Source organism: Lingula anatina, chromosome 1 (genome assembly GCF_051362555.1).
Source record: "Lingula anatina isolate TDL-2025a chromosome 1, LinAna3.0, whole genome shotgun sequence".
Classification (NCBI taxonomy): domain Eukaryota; kingdom Metazoa; phylum Brachiopoda; class Lingulata; order Lingulida; family Lingulidae; genus Lingula; species Lingula anatina.
The window spans coordinates 67,596,156-67,621,099 of NC_141767.1; the positions used below are offsets into that span (position 1 = coordinate 67,596,156).

The window sequence follows — 24,944 nt, forward strand, 5'->3', positions numbered from 1 at the left end:
ACCAATTCTCGATGTTCTTGACAAGTTGCTGTAATATTTGGATAACTTGGACCATATTACATACATCATGACCTTTGATAACGATGTTGTAATGAATTGAGTGTGTAACAGCTGAGTTTTCTAGATCGGCAACGTGGGAGCCATGTTTGGTTTACAATTGGCATATATAAACAGCAGTGTCCCATCAGGCCAGTATTGCCCTCTCAGGTTAGTAATGCTTTTCCAGGCAAGTAATTACTCTCTCAAGTACTAAATGAAGTGGATAACACAGATTACCTGCATTCTTAGTAATACAAAGTTTATTAATAAATAGGAATTAATAAATATGCACAAAGTAGAACTTTTTTTTTCATTCCAACCAGAAGTGAAACTACAATGCTTGTAAAAAGTGCCCATTTTAATACACCATACATGTAGAGTCTATATTGTATGAGCTGTGAACCTGAATAGAATTTACACTCCTACTTTTCCAAATATAAAATGAGTAGCATTGTTTAATAAAGTAACCAGCATAGAACAATTTATGCATGTGTTTTGTTGAAGATTGCCAAAAAGCAAATGAAGTTATGTATATCAAGATAGTCCATAACATGTTAACACCTTGGTATTTTCCAGTATTTGCTGAATATTGGCATGCTGTAATATCAAGGGACTGTTGACAGTTCTTATTTGCGAGGAAGTTGATCAATAGTAAATAATAGTGTGTGCTTGTATATTTCATTTGCCATATATTTAAAGCATGTAATATACCAAACTTGGGCCAGTTTTGGGCCTTGCTTTGTCTTGGGCTTGCATTCTGCTTGGTATAATAAAAGGAATATGAAATAAAAAGTGTTAGTTTTCTTGTGAAGAATATTATTACCTCTGCCAAGGAGGCTATGTTTTCACCCCTGTTTGTTTGTTTGTTTGTCATCATCATAACTAAAAAGTTATGGATAAATTTCGATGGCATTTTGAGGGTAGGTTAGAAATGGGTTAACTTAGAAGTGATTAGTTTTTGGTGGTGATCTGGATCAATTATCAATCAATAATAAAAAACTAAATCATTATAGAATGAAAATTTAGGAGTTAAATGGCATTGGATGGACACTCTGCTGATGGACACTCCTTAGTGGAGGTCTGCGGTCTCTTAGTGCTTTTCTAGTTGCCATTATTAATAAACTATTGTGTACACTTTGTACTTTAAAAGTATTATAAGTTCTCAACCAATGCATTTCTCAATGGTGTATAATATATTGGGAAAGGAAGGTAACATTTTTGAAACAGATCATTAGTCCACTATTCTGAATGTGGCCTATATTTGTAAAATTGTCAGCTCTCTACCGTATTAATTCTCCTCTAAAACTTTATTCCTTTAAATATCTGGCCAAATAAGAATTATGCTTTGGCAATAGCATATAGCTCCCATATGATTTGAACTACTTTTGAAAGGGGACATTATTCTAGGTCAAAAACAAATGTTGCTTTAGTTCTAAATGCTTTAGCCATCATAAATGGGTTTAAACCCTGATAAAACTATAATCAATACTTAGACAAATTATGAATCTACATATTTAAGGTCATAGATTGTGTTGCGCTTTACAGAGCACCCATACGTATTCATATGTAACATGTTCTAAGGCGAAATAAAAAAACTTCAGACAAATGCATTGAACGATTTGGATGTGTTTATTCTCAGAACTCGCTAGTCCGAAATGCAGACCGCATACACAGCACAAATTGCGTTTTCTTAAAAGAATTTTTGTATCTTTCTGATTACCATTGGGATTTACTTCCTACTGAATTCATGTCATTGTTTATATGTTATGATTGGATCAGTCCAATAAGTATTGTGGTTAGGAGGGTTAAGTTGACAATGGCTAATTGTTATCCGCAGGTGTAAAAGAAATGACTGAATTGCATATATTAAATTTGGTGTGGTAAAATGGTTCATATTTTGTGAAGACCTGGGATTTCTTTCACACAAACAAGTTAACAAGCTAACAAACAGAAAAGTATTTTTTGAGACACACGTTATAAATACTTATTACATCGAGTTAAAGATGCATCTAAAAATGCATATTCATCACATATTCTAATATCATAAAACAGCCAGAAGGCCAAGCACACAGTTGGGTAGAATTCTTAAAGGAAAAAAACATACAGTCTGTGTATTCTGGAAATTCAACACCTATGGGATCTTTAATTAACTGATGGTCATTATGATTGCATACTTTTCACAAACAAATGCACCCTTGGATTCTAATTAAAATCAATTCATTATATTCTGTTAATTTTAAGTGCTCTCTGACCTTTTTTTTAATGAATTAACACAATCTATATACATCCATTTGAAAGAAACAGAAAATTGAACAAGGCAGCAAAGCTGTCAAATGTACAGACAAAAAACAGAAAATAAAGATGCAAAAAAAGGTCATTTTGTCAATTTTGATGCAATAATAAATAATGCTTATAATAGCACTGTCAGTCAACACTGAATTTTAATCATGCACAACAGGTAACATGGTCAATAACAGGAGAGGACCTTGAGATGTTTTCTGACAGTATTCCAAAGTATCTATGTTGATTCATCCTCCATTTTGATGGTCTTCCAACAGAAAAAAATAGATACCAGTCAATATAAACTTAATAACCTGTCTTCCAGAAGACCCAGAAGATGGTCTCAATCCACCCCTTCAATAAGATTACAGTTTCAGGACCATGAGAGACCAAAGTCACATGATGAAAGTCTCAATATTTGAAAAATGATGACAGTGCATAAAATAATATTATATAATGTTTAAAGACATAAAAAACAATACAATTGCTTATGTGGAAATACAGAAAATGTGCAGAGCCTCGAGTGGATGAGAGTTAAAAGTCACAAATGCAAGTGTTTGAGAAAAAATTGTAAAGGAAAACATAACAACCACCGAGAGTGCAGACCTCTGCCAAGGCAGCAACTGTTGATTATTATTGATTGATTATTGAGCCAGACCACCACTAAAAACTAACCATTGTCCTCTTTGGCCCAATTCTGACAGTTCCTGAAAATTTCAACAAAATTGGTCCATAACTTTTTGAGTTATGTTGATGACAGACAAACAAGGGTGAAAATATAACCTCCTTGGCAGAGCCTGAGGTAAATATAATTTCAATGAAGCTGCAATTCAATGCAATTCAAACTTTTAATCTATGATTATATATATATATATATATATATATATATATATATATATATATATATATATATATAGCAGAGCTTAACTTTTGGGAGTTTACAAGGAAATATCAACAAGTGTGCTTTATGTAATCTCCTTTAATGGCCTATCAATTAGGCAAATGACTTTATAACTCAGAAATTAGCTAAGTGATACCCAAGGGATATTAACAGACTGACCCTCTCAAAGGTCTTTCAGGCCCATAAGTCACATCTTAAGAAAAGCACAAAACAGTAATGCACAAAATAGGAGACTACCAATTCTGATGCAATAATACATTATGTTTTACTGCACAGTCAATATCAAATTTTAATTATGCACAACAGGTAACAACAACGAAAGTAAAAGCATAAAGCTTCAGGCCCATCAGAGTTCAAGTTTATACTTAGAAAGTGCCAGAATGAGAAAAATGAAAATTTCACACAAAATTGCATATATTCAATAATAAATGATAACCCAATTGACCTGGCTTTCTAATTTGAACTGCATGCCAATCCTAAAAATCATACTTGTAAGTTAAAAATAATAATAAGTAACACAGTTTTCTTTTCATAATGTTTGCAGTAGCAATGCAAAAATATTGTTGTCAATTTTGATGTAACATTACATAATAAATAATAGAATAATTATCACCAATTTTTGATTATTGACAATAAATAGCATGGACATGTAGAAAATTTGATTACCATTCGGCTTCATGTCCATGGGAGCTCCGAATCCCATAATCAATATGCCAAAAAGATAATGAATATTTCACTCAAATGTATAACTTCCAGAAAAAGAAGCCAATTAGACTGCTTTTCCAACGCATTCTGCATTTTAGTCCTGTGTCAATAAATAGCATGGACATGTAGAAAGTTTGATTACCATTCGGCTTCATGTCCATGGGAGCTCCGAGTCCCACAATGAATATGCCAAAAAGATAATGAATATTTCACTCAAATGTATAACTTCCAGAAAAAGAAGCCAATATGACTGCTTTTCCAACTCATTCTGCATTTTAGTCCTGTGTTTCTTTTTTAAAGGTTTGACAGATGGTGTCAAAAGGCTTTCTGTTCAAAGCACCTTGTCTGAGCCATGGCCTGGATTCTTCCATCTAAACCTGCTGTAAGGCCCCATTCTGAATAAATGATCCGAGTACTAACCAACTGCTGACTAAATATGGCCGACCACACTTCAAAAGAGATGCCGCTGATTCCTGATGGTCTCCTCGCCTCCACATGTGCCATTAAACGGATTAAATCTCGGCTATGAGCTATAATTGCTAGACCTCTGCAGCGCTGGCGTGTGTGGAGGTGGGGAGACCATTGAGAATCAGCAGCATCTCTTTTGAAGTGTGGTCGACCATATTCAGTCAGCGGATCAGTTAGTACTTGGATCATCTATTCTGAATGGGGCCTAAGTGTCCATAAGCAAAAGGCATAAAAGATTGTCCATATGGCCAGAGAGAGCAGAGCATTGGTCATAACACGGTTTTCCCATAATGGTCATCATGGCAGCAGCACCAAAAATTGTGTTTTCTTCTATTTTGATGCAACATTACATAATGCTTAACAGCACAATGACCATCAATTTTTAATAATAGAATATTAGTCACATGAACATTCAGAAAACGTGACTAGCAAAGGTCTGCAGGCTCATGGAACTTCAAATTCACATCTTGAAAATGCCAATATGTGAAAAATTAAATTTTCACAAAAAACTGTTTAACTGCCAGAAAAAATGACCAAACAGACTGCATTGCCTACTGAAGCTGTATTTTAGTCCCATGTTTCTTTCCTGTAAGTTAGAGAACAGTAAGTGATATGATTTTCCTTAAATGGTCATCATGGGAGCAGTGCCCAAAATAGGGGTTTCTTCAAATTTTGATGCAATATTACATAATGTTTAACAGCATAATGACCATCAATTTTTAATTGTAAAATATTAGTATCACGGAAAATGTGACTAGCAAAGGTCTTCAGGCCCATGGAACTTCAAAGTCACATCTAAAAAATGCCAAAATGTAATCAAGATAGCACTGTTCTGAAATGGGTTTATTTCCATTTTTAACATTTTTTTAACATAAAACAAAATAAACAGTTTATTGCCATTTTTATATGACCAACTAAGAAAATTGATGAGATGGGAAAAATATCAATAGAACAGTGTTAAATGTACAATTTCCTCCATTCTGAGATTCTGAACATAGTGGATGATTGAATCTGACAAACTGCAATCATATGAGTTTATTTCCATTTTTGACACTTTATTACACAATACACGAAAACAAGTTTACAATCATTTTTACATAATCAATTAACAATGTTGTAAAGATGCAGGAAATATCAAACAAACACTTCTACGTATCTTATTAGGTCAATAATGAGACTGTTAACATGCCTAAGAATTGAACCTGAGGAAATGTGAAAAAACAGCATAACTTCTAAAATAAAGGCCCGATTATGCTGATTTTCGAACTCAACCTGCATTTTAGTTAGTTTGACTACTCCTGTGAGTATAATGACAATTGGCCTATCTGTTTTTCTTATATTGTGTTATCAGTGTTGCATATATGTTGAAAAAAGTGAAAAAACAGCATAAATTCCCTAAAAATGGCCCGATCATGCTGATTTTCGAACTTGATCTGTGGATTATAAATATTCATCAGTTTTATAAGTTTCAAGCCAAAAAGTTAAATGGTTTTCCACTTATCGTGTTATTGGTGCTGCATATATGCTGAAAAAAGGGAAAAAACAGCGTAACTTCCCTAAAAATGACCCGATCATGCTGATTTTCGAACTTGACCTGCGTATTATAAATATTCATCAGTTCTGTAAGTTTCAAACCAAAAGGTAAAACTGTTTTCCACTTATCGTGTTTACGGTGTTGCATATATGCTGAAAAAAGTGAAAAAAAAGCATAACTTCCCTACAAATAGCCCGATCATGCTGATTTTCGAACTTGACCAGCGTTTTATGAATATTCATCAGTTCTGTAACTTTCAAGCCAAAAGGTAAAACGGTTTTTCACTTATCGTGTTTACGGTTAAAGTGCACGCCAACGGCGACGGCGACAGCCCCGGCGACGACAGACGCAGATGACGGCTATATGTACAGACACATCTGTGTCTGTACATAAAAAACCATGTCACTTACTGTTCTCAAACTTACAGGAAAGAAACATGGGACTAAAATACAGCTTCAGTAGGCAATGCAGTCTGTTTGGTACTTCTTACTGCCAGTTAAACCTTTTTTTTTGTGAAAATTTAATTTTTCACATATTGGCATTTTCAAGGTGTGACTTTGAAGTTCCACGGGCTTGAAGACCCATGCTAGTCACATTTTCTGAAAATCCATGATACGTGTATTTTATTATTAAAAATTGACGGTCATTATGCTGTTAACCATTATGTAATATGGCATCAGAATAGAAGAAAACACAATTTTGGGTGCTGCTGCCATGATGACCATTATGGGAAAACCATGTTACTTATGATTGCCAAACTTTCAAAAAAGAAATACAAAATGCAGCCTGAGTTGGAAAAGCAGTCTAATTGGCTTCTTTTTCTGGAAGTTATACATTTTCAAAGTGTGAACTTGTTACACATTTTACTTACATTGGTATTAACTGTTGAGCATAATTAAAATTTGATGTTGAATTTGCAGTTTAACATAATGTACTTTTGCGTCAGAATTGACAGTAGCCTATTTTGTGCATAGTTATTTCCTGTTTTTTGTCTGTACATTTGACAGCTTTGCTGCCTTGTTTTATGTACAGACACAGATGTGTCTGTACATATAGCCATCACCTGCGTCTGTCGTCGCCGTGCACTTTTACCGATAACACGATAAGTGGAAAACTGTTTTTCATTTCAGCTTGAAACTTACAGAATTGATAAATATTCATAATATGCAGGTCAAGTTCGAAAATCAGCCTGATCGGGCCATTTTTATGGAAGTTATGCTGTTTTTTCACTATTTCAGCATATGTGCAACACCGATAACACATTTCAAGGAAAATCAATAACCCAATCGTCTTGAAATTCACAGGGGTGATCAGATTTACTAAAATACAGATGAGGTTCGAAAATAAGCTTGATCGGTTCAGTTTTGGTGAAATTGTGCCTTTTTTTGTATATGTCTTTTTTCCTCGGATTTAATTCTTAGGCATGTTAACAATCTCATTTGTGAACTAATTAGTAATGTAAAGGTGTTATTTTGACATTTTCTGCATTTTAACAATATTGTTAGTTGATTATATAAAAATGATGGTAAACCTGTTATTGTGCATTGTGTAATAAAGTGTCAAAAATGGAAAGAAACTCATATCTTTACAGTTTGTCAGATTCAATCATTCACCATGTTCAGAATCTCAGAATGGAACAAATTGGACATTTAAAATTGTTCTATTGATATTTTTCCTATGTCAACAACTTTCTTAGTTGATCATTTAAAAACGACAGTAAATTGATTATTTTGATATATGTAAAAAAGTGTTGAATGTGGGAAGAAATTCATTTCAGTAGTTATCTCTTGCGTACATTTTGGCATTTTGAAGTTGTGACTCTGAACTTCCATGGCCCTGAAGACCTTTCCATATCAAATTTTCTGAATATCCGTGATACTTTTATTTTATTATTAAAAATTGATGGTCATTATGCTGTTAAGCATTATGTAATATTGCATCAAAATTGAAGACAACCCCATTTTAGACAATGCCTCCATAGTGACCATTAAAGGAAAACCATGTCACTTACTGTTCTCAAACTTACAGGAAAGAAACATGGGACTAAAATACAGCTTCAGTAGGCAATGCAGTCTGTTTGGTACTTCTTACTGCCAGTTAAACATTTTTTTTTGTGAAAATTTAATTTTTCACATATTGGCATTTTCAAGGTGTGACTTTGAAGTTCCACGGGCTTGAAGACCCATGCTAGTCACATTTTCTGAAAATCCATGATACGTGTATTTTATTATTAAAAATTGACGGTCATTATGCTGTTAACCATTATGTAATATGGCATCAGAATAGAAGAAAACACAATTTTGGGTGCTGCTGCCATGATGACCATTATGGGAAAACCATGTTACTTATGATTGCCAAACTTTCAAAAAAGAAATACAAAATGCAGCCTGAGTTGGAAAAGCAGTCTAATTGGCTTCTTTTTCTGGAAGTTATACATTTTCAAAGTGTGAACTTGTTACACATTTTACTTACATTGGTATTAACTGTTGAGCATAATTAAAATTTGATGTTGAATTTGCAGTTTAACATAATGTACTTTTGCGTCAGAATTGACAGTAGCCTATTTTGTGCATAGTTATTTCCTGTTTTTTGTCTGTACATTTGACAGCTTTGCTGCCTTGTTTTATGTACAGACACAGATGTGTCTGTACATATAGCCATCACCTGCGTCTGTCGTCGCCGTGCACTTTTACCGATAACACGATAAGTGGAAAACTGTTTTTCATTTCAGCTTGAAACTTACAGAATTGATAAATATTCATAATATGCAGGTCAAGTTCGAAAATCAGCCTGATCGGGCCATTTTTATGGAAGTTATGCTGTTTTTTCACTATTTCAGCATATGTGCAACACCGATAACACATTTCAAGGAAAATCAATAACCCAATCGTCTTGAAATTCACAGGGGTGATCAGATTTACTAAAATACAGATGAGGTTCGAAAATAAGCTTGATCGGTTCAGTTTTGGTGAAATTGTGCCTTTTTTTGTATATGTCTTTTTTCCTCGGATTTAATTCTTAGGCATGTTAACAATCTCATTTGTGAACTAATTAGTAATGTAAAGGTGTTATTTTGACATTTTCTGCATTTTAACAATATTGTTAGTTGATTATATAAAAATGATGGTAAACCTGTTATTGTGCATTGTGTAATAAAGTGTCAAAAATGGAAAGAAACTCATATCTTTACAGTTTGTCAGATTCAATCATTCACCATGTTCAGAATCTCAGAATGGAACAAATTGGACATTTAAAATTGTTCTATTGATATTTTTCCTATGTCAACAACTTTCTTAGTTGATCATTTAAAAACGACAGTAAATTGATTATTTTGATATATGTAAAAAAGTGTTGAATGTGGGAAGAAATTCATTTCAGTAGTTATCTCTTGCGTACATTTTGGCATTTTGAAGTTGTGACTCTGAACTTCCATGGCCCTGAAGACCTTTCCATATCAAATTTTCTGAATATCCTTGATACTTTTATTTTATTATTAAAAATTGATGGTCATTATGCTGTTAAGCATTATGTAATATTGCATCAAAATTGAAGACAACCCCATTTTAGACAATGCCTCCATAGTGACCATTAAAGGAAAACCAAGTCACTTACTCTTCTCAAACTTACAGAAATGTAGCATAGCACTAAATAAATAGCTTCAGTTGGAAAACCTGTTATATCAGTTAACTTTCTTGGAAATTATATAGTTTTTTGTTACAATTAAAATTTTCACATATGGACATTTTCAAGGTGTGACTTAGTCTTTGAACTTCCATTGGCTTGAATACCATTGCTTGTCACATCTTTTGAATAGCTATGATACATTTACTTTATTATTAAAAATTTATGGCCATTGTGCTGTTAAACATCATGTTAAATTGCATAAAAGATGAAAAAAAAAACTTTTTTGGACATCGCTGCTGGGATGACCATTAAGGAAAAACCATTTTACTTATGATATTCTAACTTATGGAAAAGTTTCATAGGACTGAAGTGTAGCTTGTGTTGGAAATCAGTGTGATTGTTTTCTGTTTTGGAAGCAATGCAGCTCTATAGAGTGCTATATGGGGCTACTGTTTATGGATGGTGGTAATTGTCCCTTGGGATAATCACTAGCTATATTCAGAGCTATAAAATTACTTGCCTAATTAATTTTCAAGTGCCCATTAAATAAGATTACATTAAACACAGAACTCTTGTTGATTGCATTTGATAGATCTTGATAGAGCTTTGATAGAGCTAAGACTGCTAGTGGTGTCCTTTTTTTGGGGGGTTTTCCATATGAATGCGCTTACTCCAGCTGGTGGTACAATATCCGGAGGCAGTATCGCCTCTCTGATCCTCTAGTTATTATTATTATTATTATTTTTTTTGCACAGGAAGGCCAGTCACTAAGTAGTGGCTGCAAGTTATTAAGAAACGGTCGCCTCTTTATTAGTTCTGGCACTTTCAGATCTTAGTAACTTGAATTTAAACACTGTTTTAAGTATACTACTAGCCAATGAAAACGCGGCAAGTTATTGACTGCAAGATGCATGGTAGATTCTCACTCGGAACTACTCGGATGTCTCCGCACTCGACAATGACCTGGGACGTAATACGGAGGTATCCATATTGATTGTTGATTTGTTGGGAAGGAACTACTTTCAACCTCGCGCTAATTTAGACCACAATCCTTTCAACGTTTGTATCTGTTTATCCTTTAAATCAAAGTCAAACTAAGTGCATTGTTTGGCAAACTGTAAAGCATCATAAAAATCAGTAGTATTGACAGACATCTTTATGAGCAGAATAATTGATTGAGTGAGAAGGCATTTCCGGCGAACAAAATGCATGGATTTGATGCATATTTCTCCGCCTATCACATCCGAGGTCAGTATGGAGCTTGCGGAATGAGCCGAGGATTGCCGATTGGGTAGATTCTCACATTGTAATTCAATGGGCTGAATTAAACGTGATTAAAACTTGAAAAAGACCACAGGTAATTACAAAAGCATTTTATTCAAACAGCTTTGATATAGATGAACAAGAAAATGTAAAAAACTGTGAAAAACTGCTTGAAAAATGAAAGTTACAGGGTGGTGGTGGGGGGTATACTACAAAAGTACCTTTGTGACAGGCTCCTGCAAACTGTGCTTTGTTGGGCCAAGGACCACTGTAAAAATACTCCTGTGACTCTTCCTGCTGCCACTGCGTAGACTCGATTCTTTTCCTTGTTGGAATTGGAATTGGTCGGAAAGTTGGCGAGAATTTTCTCAGCTACCGTTGAATCCTAAATGTCTCCATTATTAAAAAAATGAGCGTTGTTCCATTTATCATGTAAAATGGCAGAATGAGAAATCTGACATTCTCACTAAGGTTACTGAGTTATGGAAAGCTGTAGATCTCAGCAAAGTCAAAGCTAATGATGCCCTAATGAAGTTGGAAAAGCTAGACGAAATACAGGATAAACTGTCTGACTCACAAGATAAGCTGCTTCAATCACAGCACAAGCTTGAAAATCTAATTGAGGCCCAGTGCAACACGAATAGCTTAGTAGATGCACATAAGAAAATTGATCAAGTCCAGAAAAGACTTCAAGAATTGTCCACCCCACCAACTAATGTGAACTCAAAAGAGAGGCCCCTCAACTACGCAGAAGCAGTGGCTGCCTGTACATCAAGCCCAATATCAACACCACCAACAACCCCAGGAAAACACGGTGCCTCCTCATCTGAACCCTCACCATCTCCCTTGACCCCCACCATCGGGCACAGCCATCCAAGGACACCAGTGGCTACACAAGTGACTACTGCCGCTCACCAGCAGAAACCTTCAGTCCTCATACTAGGAAACTCTCACACTGGTAAACTAGACAGAAACAGACTGGTTCCTAAAGCAAATGTGTCCATTCAAAGAGCTTACACCATTAATGAAGCTGCCAACTACCTCACCACACATCACTCTGCTAAAGCTGACTGTCTAGTACTGCATCAAATCACGAATGACATCAAAAATGATAACCCGTTTAATGTAGCAAACAACATGGTTAGGCTTGCCAGTACACAAGCAACCAAGAACCCACATACCCAAGTTGTGATTTCATTGGGACCACCCCGCGGGGATAGCGTTGAACAAAACACCAAAACTGAGATCTGCAATGCTCTTATCAAACAGGAAATCAGCAAAAGTAACACCCCCAACCTACATTTTTGCGACAATTCAAACTTTCTCCGTTATGGAAACATTCAAGGCCACCTTTTGGCTGATGATAGATATCACCTGTCTGACCAGGGTACGCGTTTGTTCGCCTCTAACCTCAGATCCAAAATAGAGACCTCTCTGAACATTCCCAGACGTCTTACCAACAGAGCCAGGAACACTCCACATCGACCTCAGAATAATAAATGAACTAACATTATGCACACAGCTAATTGTCTTGAATAATCTCAAGCTGTGATCATGCCTGGTCGTGTTAAAAATATTATTTATTTATTTATTTATGTTATATATTTAGTTTATCTTATTTTACTAATTTATTAACCTATCTATTAATATATATATATATATATATATATATTATTTTATTTTTATTTATTTATCTTTTTATTTATTATTATTATTATTTTTTTTTTTTTTTCCACCAAAGTATGGTGCTGAATCAATCACTGAGTTTAACATAGCCTGTATGTTTACACATACCTGTGAACACTAAGTATAGTAACATGTTTATGTACGTTACATACTAATATTTATGTATGCAAAATTAAGCTACACCTCACCTATTAACTGTTCTGTATATATATATGCTCTCTCTATATATATTATGTGTTCCAAGGCTTTCATACTTTTCTTTACTCACGCATTTTTTTTTATTTTTTTTTATTTATTTTTTTTTTATTATTATTTTTTTTTTTATAAGCTCATACAGTATTTATGTTGTTAGCTGGTGAAATATAGTATATTTATATATAGCCCTTTGTATTCTCCGATCCCCATCTCCATCATATTGTAAATGCCATCCTTCAGTCAGTCGAATCTGCGTATCGGTTCATGGAATATTGATGGTCTACACAAAAGAATTGCTAATGAAAGAACCTCCAAGTTTGATTTTGAGGAGTGTTACTCTTTACTCCAGTCAGTCGATATTTTTTGCCTGTCAGAGACTCATTGCGAAAATACTGACAATCTACTTTTTGCAGGATATCACATCGAGTGCAATCTTAGGCCCAGGTCCCCCAAGTCCCCAAAAGCATCAGGGGGTCTAGCTGTTGGCATTAAAAATGAACTTCTACAAGGAGTAACCTTCCTCAAGATCACCTGCTCTGAATTTATGTGGTTCAAACTTTGTAAACATTTCTTTGGTTTAGAACAAGATCTGTATATATGTAATTTCTATTTCGTATAAAAATATCGGTCAGTCTTAAATGAGATATGCTTGCGCATGCGTACTCAGTTAGCTTGTGACATGCGGCTGGGTAGTCAGCCTGAAAATAGATGCGATCTATTTCTATCAGAATTATAATCTAAAACAAACGTAGTTTGTTTGCTTAAGTTGGAAACATTTTTGCAACGGAGTTGCAATCTTTTATGCGGCATATATATTGATCTGTAACGTAGTTACACATTGTAGGCTACGAATCATTTGTGTGCCAAACTTAATTTCAATATGGCGGCCGAAAGCACGTGTAGTGCTGTTTTACCGGGCCTTTCAAAACCCGCAATAGATACATGTAAGAATAGCGAGGACGTTAAAGCAAAGAAAGTAAGAACTAGAACAGGAAAGGGGAAACTAGACGACAAAGCAAAATCTAGTCATAACAGTGATGAATATTTAACTATAATGAAAAATATACAAGAAACTGTGCAGAGACAGGAAACGAGCATTAACAGCGTCGTGGGACGCATAGATACTTTAGAGAAACAGTACCTGTATCACGATGAATATTGTGAGGAGAATTATGACTTTGATGAACAGTATGATGAAAGATTGGAGGATGAAACATGCCCGGAGGCAGGTACTAGTAGCACAAACAGATTTGATGATATGACGAAGAGATATAAATTAATAGAGTATACAGACGTGGAAGTTGACAGTGTGTTGGCGAGTAGTGTCAATGATTTGTTCACCAATGGGATAGTAGATCATTCAAAGTATACAGAACTTACCAAAGATGAAAATAACTCACGGCCAAAAAACTGTGAAAGTTTGGTGATAGTCAAAACCAATAAAATGGTATGGAACATTATTCCTCAATATGCCAAAACAAATGATAAGAAGTTACAGGATGTTCAAATGTCAGTTGTAAAAGCAGCTACGTTGATGACTAAAGGAATAGACAAACTGGCTAAGTTAGAAACAGGAAATGACACGAGTGAAGGGCTTGGAAAACTCATTGATATGTTCAATGACAGTATTGCTTTGCTTGGTCATGCCAATACACAGATTAACTGTTTTAGAAAGGATTTGTTAAAACCAAACCTCAAGCCAGAGTACAAACCTTTGTGCAATCATAACATTCCGTGCACAACTTTTCTCTTTGGAGATGATATTACCAAATCTGCAAGGGAAGTGGAAGATTCTGCGAAAATGAGTTATAAAATGATGCAGAGTAGAATGGGCTTGGATTATAGAAACCGCCCATACCAAAGGGGCCCACGATTCAGGGGACGAATGAGAGGAAGGTACAATCGTGGCCGAGGAAGTTCTTCCCAGAGGGGTGCACATGCAGATTCAAAAAACTTCTCATGGCAAAGCAGCCAGTGGGATCAGAACAGATACTAGAGGTGAGACATAAATTTCAAGCTGGTAGATTGCATTTGTTTGTAGATGAATGGAGAAAATTGACCAGTGACCCATATATCTTGGATATAGTACAAAATTGTCATATAAATGTTGATACCAACATTGGATTTCAAAACTTAAATGATATGGTGAAATATAGGTTTAACACAGAAGAAACAATTATAATCAGGAAAGAAATTTCTAAACTACTTGATCTTGGTGTTATTAAGAAAGTTCAAAGTGTACCGGGGCAGTTTTTATCTCCTATTTTTGTACGCCCTAAAAAGAATGGAGAATACAGAATGATATTAAATCTTAAGAAGCTGAATCAACACATTCCCTATGAACATTTTAAAATGGATACTTTTGAAAAGGCATTGACCTTAGTGACAAAAGGATGCTTCCTAGCATCAATTGATATAAAGCATGCATATTATAGTGTGAAAATAGCAGAAGAACAGCAAATTCTTTTTCGTTTTGTTTGGGAAGGAAATATCTATCAATACACATGCCTTGCAAATGGCGTTTCTGAAGGGCCCAAAATATTTACGAAATTATTAAAGCCTGTATATGCAAAATTGAGAAGTCTTGGCCATTCTAGTTCAGGATTTATTGATGACAGTTTATTGTGTTCAGATAATTACCTTGAATGTGTTGAAAATATAAGATGCACAAAACATCTAATGGAAACACTTGGTTTTATAATCAATGCAGAAAAGTCTGTCCTTATTCCCCAACAATCATTGTTGTTTTTGGGAAATATAATTGATTCTGAAAGTATGACGGTGACTTTACCTAAAGATAAAATGGATCACATTGTACAGCAGTGTAAAATGCTTATCATTAAAACAGAAGCAAAAGTAAGACTAGTAGCTAAAGTGATTGGAATTATAGTTTCAACATTCTCAGCTGTTGAATATGGTAAACTCCATTATAGAGAACTTGAAAAGCAGAAGATAAGTGCTTTAAAAAGCAACAATGGAAATTATGATGCTATGATGCACATTACAATTAGTATGAAGCAAGAATTACAATGGTGGATGGAAAATGTCCATTTGCAAAGAAGGAAAATTGACAAAGGAAATGTTGACATTATATTGTATACTGATGCATCCAAATTAGGCTGGGGTGCTCATTTGGAGGGTCAAAAAATTGGTGGTAGATGGTTTCCAGAAGAAGCTAACCTTCATATAAATGCTTTAGAGTTACTAGCAATATTATATGCATTGCAGTCTTTTACATTTAGATTTGAAAATAAACATGTAAAGATCATGAGTGATAATATTACAGCATGTGACTATATTCAGAATATGGGTGGAATTAAATCTTATGATTGCAATAACATAGCAAAAAAGATTTGGCATTGGTGTATCGAGAAAAATGTTTGGCTCACCTGTGTCCATGTGCCAGGGAAAGATAATGTAGATGCTGATGATGCTTCTAGGAAGTTTAATGAACGTTTAGAATGGAAGTTGAATGAGAATGTATTTCAAAAGATATGTGAAAAATTTGGAAATCCATTTATTGATCTTTTTGCCTCTAGATTAAATGCGCAAGTTGAAAGATATTGTTCATGGCAGGCAGACCCCTTTGCTTGGGGTATTAATGCATTTACTTATGATTGGGGAACACTGAATTATGTTTATCTGTTTCCACCTTTCAGTTTGCTGGGTCATTGTATCCAGAAGATTCGCAAAGACAAAGCCAGGGGTATTATAGTGGCTCCTGTATGGCCAACACAGATATGGTTTGCAAAGTTGATGGAATTACTTGTGGAAAACCCAATAGTCATTCAAAAGAAAAAAGGTCTGCTAACTTTACCAGGGAACAAGCTCCCAGTGGAACATCCTCTTATGGACAAGTTGAAACTCATTGTATGCAAAGTATCAGGGAACAGTTTAGAGAACGAGGCCTTTCTGAGCAATCAACCCACATACTTATGTCATCTTGGCGTACAGGGACAAAGAAACAATACAACGTGTTCATTAAACGCTGGTTCAAATACTGTGGTGAAAGGAAAATTAATTCAATTTCACCACATGTGGAAGAGGTGATAGAATTTCTTACAAAACAGTTTAATGATGGCTTAGCTTATGACAGTTTAAATACAGCAAGAGGTGCTATTTCATCAATGGGTATTCAAATTGATGGAGTTTCAGCAGGGAGTCATCCATTGGTGATAAGATATATGAAAGGCATTTATAATTTGAGGCCACCAAGACAACGTTATGCTCAAATTTGGGATGTTAATAAAGTTCTGGTTTTCTTAAGGAAACTTTCACCAGTAAAGCACTTGACTTTGAAGGATCTGACTTTAAAACTTACAATGCTCATGGCATTAATTAATGCCACACGTGTACAAACATTGCATTTAATTTCTGTAGTTGATATGAAAAAGTTGAGTTCAGAGTTTGTGTTTCAGTTATGTGGTTTACTGAAGTAAAGTAGACCAGGTTGTAATTCATCACATATTGTGTTTAAAGCTTACCCTCCAGATAGGAGGTTGTGTGTTTATACTGTTTTAAAAGAGTATATAGCTCGTACAAAGACATTGCGTAGGCATAATGTTGATAAAAATTTGCTTATAAGTTATATGAAACCTTATAAACCTGTTCAAAGAGATACTATTTCTAGATGGATCAAAGTTGTAATGACAAAATCGGGAATAGACACTACTTTATTTGGTGCTCACAGTGTGAGAGCTGCTGCTGTTTCAAAGGCAAAAATGAATTCTGTGCCAGTGACAGATATTTTGAACAAAGCTGGTTGGAGTACTGAAAAAACATTTGCAAAATTCTATGAGAAACAAATCGAGGATAAAGCTACCACATTTGAATATGGAGTTTTAAAAAGGAAGTAATGAGCACATTCATATACTAGTATATACTGGCATGTATAGGTTTACATGAGTATCTGTTGATGATTTGTTGAAACTGTTCTAAACGATATTTTAAGCTGAAATAAAGGCCATTGAATACTGGTTTATTGATGTTTGTCACATTTTACTTTAAAGTCTCATTTAAGACTGACCGATATTTTTATACGAAATAGAATTTAAAATTAAACGAGACTTACCTTGGTTAAGTCGATGTTTGATTGTAATTCTGTGAGTGTAAAAATGAGGGAGGGCTTAAATGCCACCCTCCCCACCCAGCTTACTCAGTAATATAATTCCAATGTAATCAGCTCACAGATATAAATATATATATATATATTTCATAATACTACTAATAGATAAATAAATAAAAATGTTCTTTAAAAAAAAAAAAAATGTGAAAACATCAAGCTTTAAAGGCTGAGTACGCATGCGCAAGCATATCTCATTTAAGCCCTCCCTCATTTTTACACTCACAGAATTACAATCAAACATCGACTTAACCAAGGTAAGTCTCGTTTAATTTTAAAGTTTATATTAGCCCTGTAGGTACAAACTTTAGCTCTACTAGAGAGGATATTTTTTCACTTATTGAAACTGATATTGTTAAACTGTCTTCCTTAGGTAGTTGTGTTATACTAGGAGATTTTAATGCGAAAACTGGCACTGAACCGGACTATATAGTGCATGATAACAGTGACTTGCACATTAATGTGGGCTCAGATTATATCTCAGACTCAGCTTTAACTAGAAAAAATCTCGATCAGCACAAAATTGATGCTCATGGTAAGAGTCTATTAGAATTATGTCAAAGCAGTGGTCTTAGAATTGCAAATGGAAGAGTCCTAGGTGACTCTCAAGGTAATTTTACCTGTTTCAGCCATAGGGGAAGCCCAAGTGTGATTGATTATCTACTGTGTAATAGTTCTATATTGTGTAACCTGGAATATTTCAGGGTACACTCTCTAACTCCACTGTCCATCCACTGCATGATTTCCTGCTCACTAAAAACTGGTATGTGCCACTACCCCGACCACAGTCTGCCACAAGACCAAACACATGACCTCCCCAGCAACTATCAATGGTCAAATATCATAAAACAAATTTGGTCAGCCTCACTAGAAACTCCAGATAGCCAGACAGAAATAAATAAATTCATATCTTCATATTCACTTAATAAGGACATGGACATTGACCAACTCACCAACAACTTCTATACACTCCTTACTAATCTGGCCTCTAAAGCAGGTTTCACTAAAAAGAACAATAATAAGAAAGCTAAAAAACGTAAAATGAATAAAAAATGGTTTGACACCAACTGCAAGGAAGTATCCAAATCACTCAAATCTCTAAGTAGACAAATTCGAAAAAATCCCCAAAATCAACACCTCATACAAGAATACAATAGGCAAAAAAAACAATACTCAAAACTACTAAATAAAAAAAGAAACGACTTTCGTAACCACATTTTCCACAAAATTGAAACCCTCGAGAATTCTGACCCCAAAACATTTTGGAACCTCTATGACCAGCTATGTGAGAATGAAAAAAAAAAAAAGTAACTGTAACCCTATACCACCCCACTTATGGTGGGAACATTTTAATAATCTCATGAATAGAAGTCTACAACATGAGGACCCCAAATTTGAATCCCTAATTAATGAATTCTTTAATGGTATTAAAAACGGTACTTTCAATGAACTTGACTACCGACTTACTGTAAATGAAATAAAAAAGGCTTCTACAAAACTTAAGAATAATAAATCCTCTGGCCCAGATGGCATACCTAATGAAATGATCAAAGAGGGTATTCACAGACTGGCAGCCCCCCTGTGTATTCTCTTCAACCACATTCTCACAAATGGAACATTCCCTACACTTTGGAGAACAAGCTTTCTAACAGTTATACACAAAAAGGGTGACAAAACAGATCCAAATAACTATAGAGGAATTGCTGTCACTAGCAATATCTGTAAACTATTCTGTCTAATCCTGAACAACAGACTCACAACATATGTAGAAAAACACAACATCATACCCCCAAATCAAATTGGTTTTAAAAAAGGAAGCCGCACCAGTGACCATATTTTAGTATTAAAAACCCTCATAGATAAATATGTTAAAAGGGCCTCTAAATCCAACCTCTTTGTTTGCTTTGTTGACTTTTCCTCTGCTTTCGATACCGTGTGGCGAAACGCCCTGTTCTACAAACTGACAAGGGCAGGCATCAATGGGAACTTTCTAAGAACCCTTCGTAATATGTACTCATCTGTGCGTTTTGCCGTCAAATGCAGAAATAGCATAACAAATAGTCTCTCGTCCTCTGTTGGTGTTAAGCAAGGCTGTAATCTCAGTCCACTCCTCTTTAATCTCTTCATAAGTGACCTGCCCTCAATTTTTAACGACAGATGTGACCCAGTGTCTCTGAATAATCAAAAATTAAATTGCCTATTATATGCAGACGATCTAGTAATTATGTCGGAAAGCAGTGCAGGTTTACAAACTGCAATAAATCAACTTCAGGCCTACTGCAAAAAATGGAAGCTACTAGTGAACATCACTAAAACAAAAGTCATGATATTCAATAAATCTGGCCACAAAATCCAGAAACAAATTTTCAAGTTTGGCGATATACCTCTAGAAATCTGTAGTGAATACTGCTATTTAGGACTTGTCTTTACTCCATCCGGAAGTTTCACCAAATCCCTTGAAATACTCAAATCAAAAGGGGGGAAAGCATTTTTCAAAATCCGCAATAAATTATTCACCAGCCCAGTGCCCATTTCCATGAAACTTTTTGACTCACTCATAGCTCCCATTCTTACCTATGGCTCTGAAGTTTGGGCACCATACTTTGTCAAAAACTCAAGTAAAGACAGCTACTTCCTAATTTGTGACAAACTTTCCATTGAAACCTTACATCTCAAGGCCTGCAAAACTATCCTAGGTGTTAACCGAAAATCTCCCTCACATGCTGTCCGCGGAGAACTGGGCAGCTTCCCAATACTGACCACTGCCTACACACTGGCCCTCAAATACTGGCACAGCCTCCAATATAAAAAGCACCATGACACCACCTCCTTAGTTACTCATGCACTCCACGAAAATGAAAATTTAAACAGACTTAACACCTCAACCTGGTCAACCGGCATTAAAAATACACTGGCGCTCATTGGACGCCCTGACATTTGGGAGGACCCTTTTAAAATATCCATGACCGCACTCTCTTCCATAATAAAACCGCTTATCCAAATCTCTTATAGTTCGGCCTTTAAATCTCACCTAGCATCCCTGAACACGGAGGGTAAAAAATTACGTACCTACAGTACCTTCAAAAAAGATTTTAAAAGAGAAATATACACACAGTTAATCCACAAACCCAAATCTACATTCCTTTGCAAATTCAGGATAAGTGCCCACAATTTGGCAATTGAAAAGGGGAGACACATGAATCCTAAAATACCCATAGAGAAAAGGCTATGCACGGTGTGCAACATGGGGTCAGTTGAGGATGAGTTCCATTTTATGATGATATGCCCCTCTTATGCTCCACTAAGAGCCATATTCCTTAACCAGGTTAAAGATATACTGGGCAGTGCAGCCCCTGAGTCCATCAGTGACCTTTTTATTACTGTACTGCAATGTAATGATTTTGATATTGCAAAATGCACAACTAATTTTCTTTATGATTGTTTTAAAGCTAGGGATATGAAAATTGCATCCATGCTGAATAAAACCTAGATTAACTGATGATGCAGTTTTCATATCCCCCCAAATAATAGTTAGTTTAATCAAGGAGTTATAACAGAAGGAGATTACACGCAAGCCTTTCTATTGTCCGATGTCTGTTACGGTGGGCGGAGCTAGCTACGGGGGGCCTCCGGTCTCAAGGTTTCGTCTGCGTCGCTCTCCTCAGCTTGGAGATAAATTTCATATGCGTTATTTCGCGTTAGAATTCGAGATCAGTAATGTCAAAGCGCCGCTGTATGCTGACGATTTTTTTCACAGGTAATTATTTGGACGATGTGCTGGAAGGGAACGATATCATAGAAAGCGATTATAAGGTGGTGACTGAGGATGGTCGCCATGACCTTTTTTTAGTCGGTGATAGATGGCTTTTTTATGGCACAACCTGGTGAAAAATCACCAAGGAGAAGTCAAAAGAAAACGTCCCAACTGTGGTTTGTGAAAATGACGTTCAAGTGAACGTCTGTCCTCACTGCCAAAGGACATAATATTAATACATTAACGTTTGGACCCTCCTGCCCTTGGGTCCCATAAACATATACATTGTGACAGTGCCTACGCTTTGTGTCTGGTTTTAAATTTCTTAAAGTATTTTTTCTCTCACTCGGTATAATTTTAATATTATAATGCATTTAATTAAAATTTTAATCCAAGGTTGAGGCAATGCCACGACACGTCAGTTTACTGAATACTCGTTATAAATTTCTTTATCTTGGAAATTTCCCTTTTTTTCAGGATTATTTGACACGTACTAACACTGTTCATATTTGTCGGTAAACAAGTGCACAGTGCTATACATTAAGAATAATTTTTATTCATTCATAAATATATTTATGTACAAATTAAATATATCAGAAATTTTAGTATTCACTGAGCTCTTTAAAGTGAAACAAATAAAGATGAGAATATTGAATTTCAAACTATTATTTACTACAGACTTGACATTAAATATGGAATATTTTTTTCGAAATAATTTTTCATCAGTTTTTTCCTGTTTTGCTGACTGATAAATGAAAATAAGGATTAATATCGTGTTTTAATAACTTTAAATTATCTCTTTGATGTCATTGTGACATCAGTTCATTAATGGAATTTGCCAGAGAAGCAAACAAAAACACATTGCCTATTTTATGTCATACGACTCCCATTAAAAGAGATATTTTGGATCTCCATATTTTCCAAATTATCGTCTGTAAAAGGGTAATACGCTCCACAAAAGACCCTCATGTCAGTTGCTAGTCACAGTAATGCTCGTTGTTACGCCTGGCCTCTTCGTGGCTGTTGCCAGCGCTCTCAAGCGGCAAGGCATTTCTTGGGGGTAGGTTTTTAGAGTTCAATCTGGAATAGCATTCCAGGCATCGGTCTAAAATTGTCCAATCTGGTCCAGTTTTGGTGTAGGACATGTAGGCAGTTGATTGGTGAATAATGGTCTACCGAAATATTGTCAATGTGGTTCAAATGTGGCGATTTTGATGACCAGGGTAGCTGCTCATTTCCTTGGTTCTGTAAGTTATCTGCTATTAAAAGTGCTCTGTGTGAACCATCAACCTCATCGTGCAACTTAGACTTGTCCCTAAGGTGCCCCCTATCAAATGATAGTCAAGTGGTTCCGAGATTATTCCTTTATTTGATCTGGTTCAGGTTTTCGTCGATGACTACCATTGGTGTTTTGGCACCAATGTGGAATCTACTCCAAATATTGACGCTGTCAATCACCCTTGTCACTTTAGACCCGGCATATGCTTCGTCGTAGGCCTCTTCTGGATATCTGTAAACTCTGTTTTGACTAATTGGGCGGTACAGGTGAAATCTGACCTCAATAAAGAAAGCCACGCAGTTTCAGTGTTCTACCCAGAATCGTTCATGGCCCCCAATTCATTAGAGAAACAGTTGACGATGTTTTGCTGTATACAGTGGGTACCTCGGAGGTCATTTGGTGTTCTAACCTGCTAAAACCAGTTTGGTGTTCGCTAAGGGCTTTGAAAAAGGCATTTTAGTGGCAATTTACCCCTCGTTCTGAACGGACTAAATGTTTTTTGTTTAGTTGCAGCAGCGTATCCCGATAGACAGTGGGTCCTGTACCCTGTAGGTAAAATTTTGATACATTGGGGGTGACCTCTGTGTAGGTACATCAGTCTGGGCATTACTCTATAAAACTGTGGGGACCGTTCCGTTTGGCGCTATGATCTGTCTGGTTATGTTTGTCTTTTTTGCGCCATTCTGCCTTAGATTAACAACTTTGTAATGCACTACTTGACTCATTTTACGCACTGCAAAACTGACCGCTTGCATGCAAAATTTCAAATTCTTCTATGCAGTAGTTGTCGAAATATGGATACTTTTTTGACAAAACCAAGCTTTGCCTAAGCCAAGCTTTGATCAGCCCAAAGGAACACTACCAAATTAAATCACTGCAAATCACATAATGTAGCAGTGCAATAGGCATGAAAGTCAGTTAATTGGTAGTGACAAACCTGACTGCACACTTTTACATTCACAAATCTTACATGAGATAGGAGTTTTTTGAAAAAAGAACGTATTTTTACCTAGGTATACCTTCGAAACTGAAATATTCCATATTAAATGTCAAGTCTGTATATAAACTTAAAATATCTTTTAAGTCAAGTCTATACTCAAGCACTCTATACTCTTTACTCATGAAAGTAGCATCTGTGAGTAAAACCATTTTATTATATCAATAGAAGAACAAAAACAAAAATTTTACACATAAGCAGTAATAAATGAAGTCATAAGAATGATTAAGTTGCTACAGTTTTCCAGTTTTATGCAGTCTATGATGGCATTTTTTTCAACCGTGCAAATAGAAATAATTATATTCTTTTTTATCTGACTTGCTGATACCAGTCTGTGCCAGATACTATTCCACTTACAGGCCAGCAAGGTCTGAGAATCTAATGGGCCGAATGAAAAAAAAAATCCTAGAAGATAAAGTGGTTAATTCTTACAAATAGGATGAAAAACATGGGATTTTCAAAAGGTTATTATAGATCAAGACAACACTTAGTAAGAACATTTATAAAATGTAACAGCTGAAAAAATTAACTGGTAAGTAAGCAGTAAGTGACTGCTTTAAAGAAATTTCACTGAAACAGAAATTTCAATGGCAATCAGGTAGACTGTTATACCATGGCACTCAACAATTTATATATAGGTTTTGAATTTTTTTCCACGTAACAGTAACATAAAATTTATGTCCACTTTTGCAATGTATAGAGTCAGTTAGGTGACTGAAAATATTTTAAAATGTCATAAAGGAGCACTATTAATTTAATGCAATCTCTGTTGGCCAGTCTTATCCAGTTTCTTCTCCAAAAAGGACAACTCAAGTGAGAATTTCTTCAGGGCCTTTTCTTCTGCCTTGCTAATGCCATGCCACTCAGAAAAGAGAGAAACCTGTAGGTTAGAAAAAAAAACATAATTATAGCATTATGAACTACTAGTATCCATGTAGACATTATGGAATTATACAGTGAAGTTTAATGTGTCTTGTTATGACTTGACTGAAATAATGTTCACCACATAAATGAACAATTTACAACTAAATTTATATAGAACATCAAGATTCATGATCACAAGCTAATAAACCCAAGAAATTGAAAGAAATTGTACT

General features: G+C 35.3%; 1 protein-coding gene and 1 long non-coding RNA gene across 22 annotated transcripts in view; one reads left to right on the forward strand and one right to left on the reverse strand.

The window, feature by feature from the left end:
• LOC147764913 (uncharacterized) overlaps nucleotides 1-24,944 on the reverse strand; it is a 39,407-nt gene that overhangs the window by 11,952 nt on the left and 2,511 nt on the right. For 9 of the 21 annotated variants that reach the window (XR_015332146.1, XR_015332145.1, XR_015332142.1 and 6 more), the window contains one exon: nucleotides 11,036-24,727. The exons of 2 other annotated variants lie outside the window; for them this stretch is intronic. This is a non-coding gene — a long non-coding RNA (uncharacterized LOC147764913). Of the gene's footprint in view, nucleotides 1-2; nucleotides 3,145-11,035; nucleotides 24,728-24,944 lie in introns of those variants that run through there. 10 more of the 21 variants (XR_015332135.1, XR_015332130.1, XR_015332132.1 and 7 more) reach the window with 5 other exon arrangements.
• Nucleotides 13,576-17,671, forward strand: LOC147764914 (uncharacterized). The gene is made up of 2 exons (XM_087002254.1): nucleotides 13,576-14,693; nucleotides 16,355-17,671. The coding sequence occupies exon 1, from the start codon at nucleotides 13,576-13,578 to the stop codon at nucleotides 14,689-14,691; it is 1,116 nt and encodes a 371-aa protein (XP_086858380.1). The 3' UTR covers nucleotides 14,692-14,693; nucleotides 16,355-17,671.

Coding starts and splice junctions, on each gene's coding strand:
- LOC147764914 (XM_087002254.1), top strand. CDS start 13,576: ATGGCGGCCGAAAGCACGTGTAGTGCTGTTTTACCGGGCCTTTCAAAA.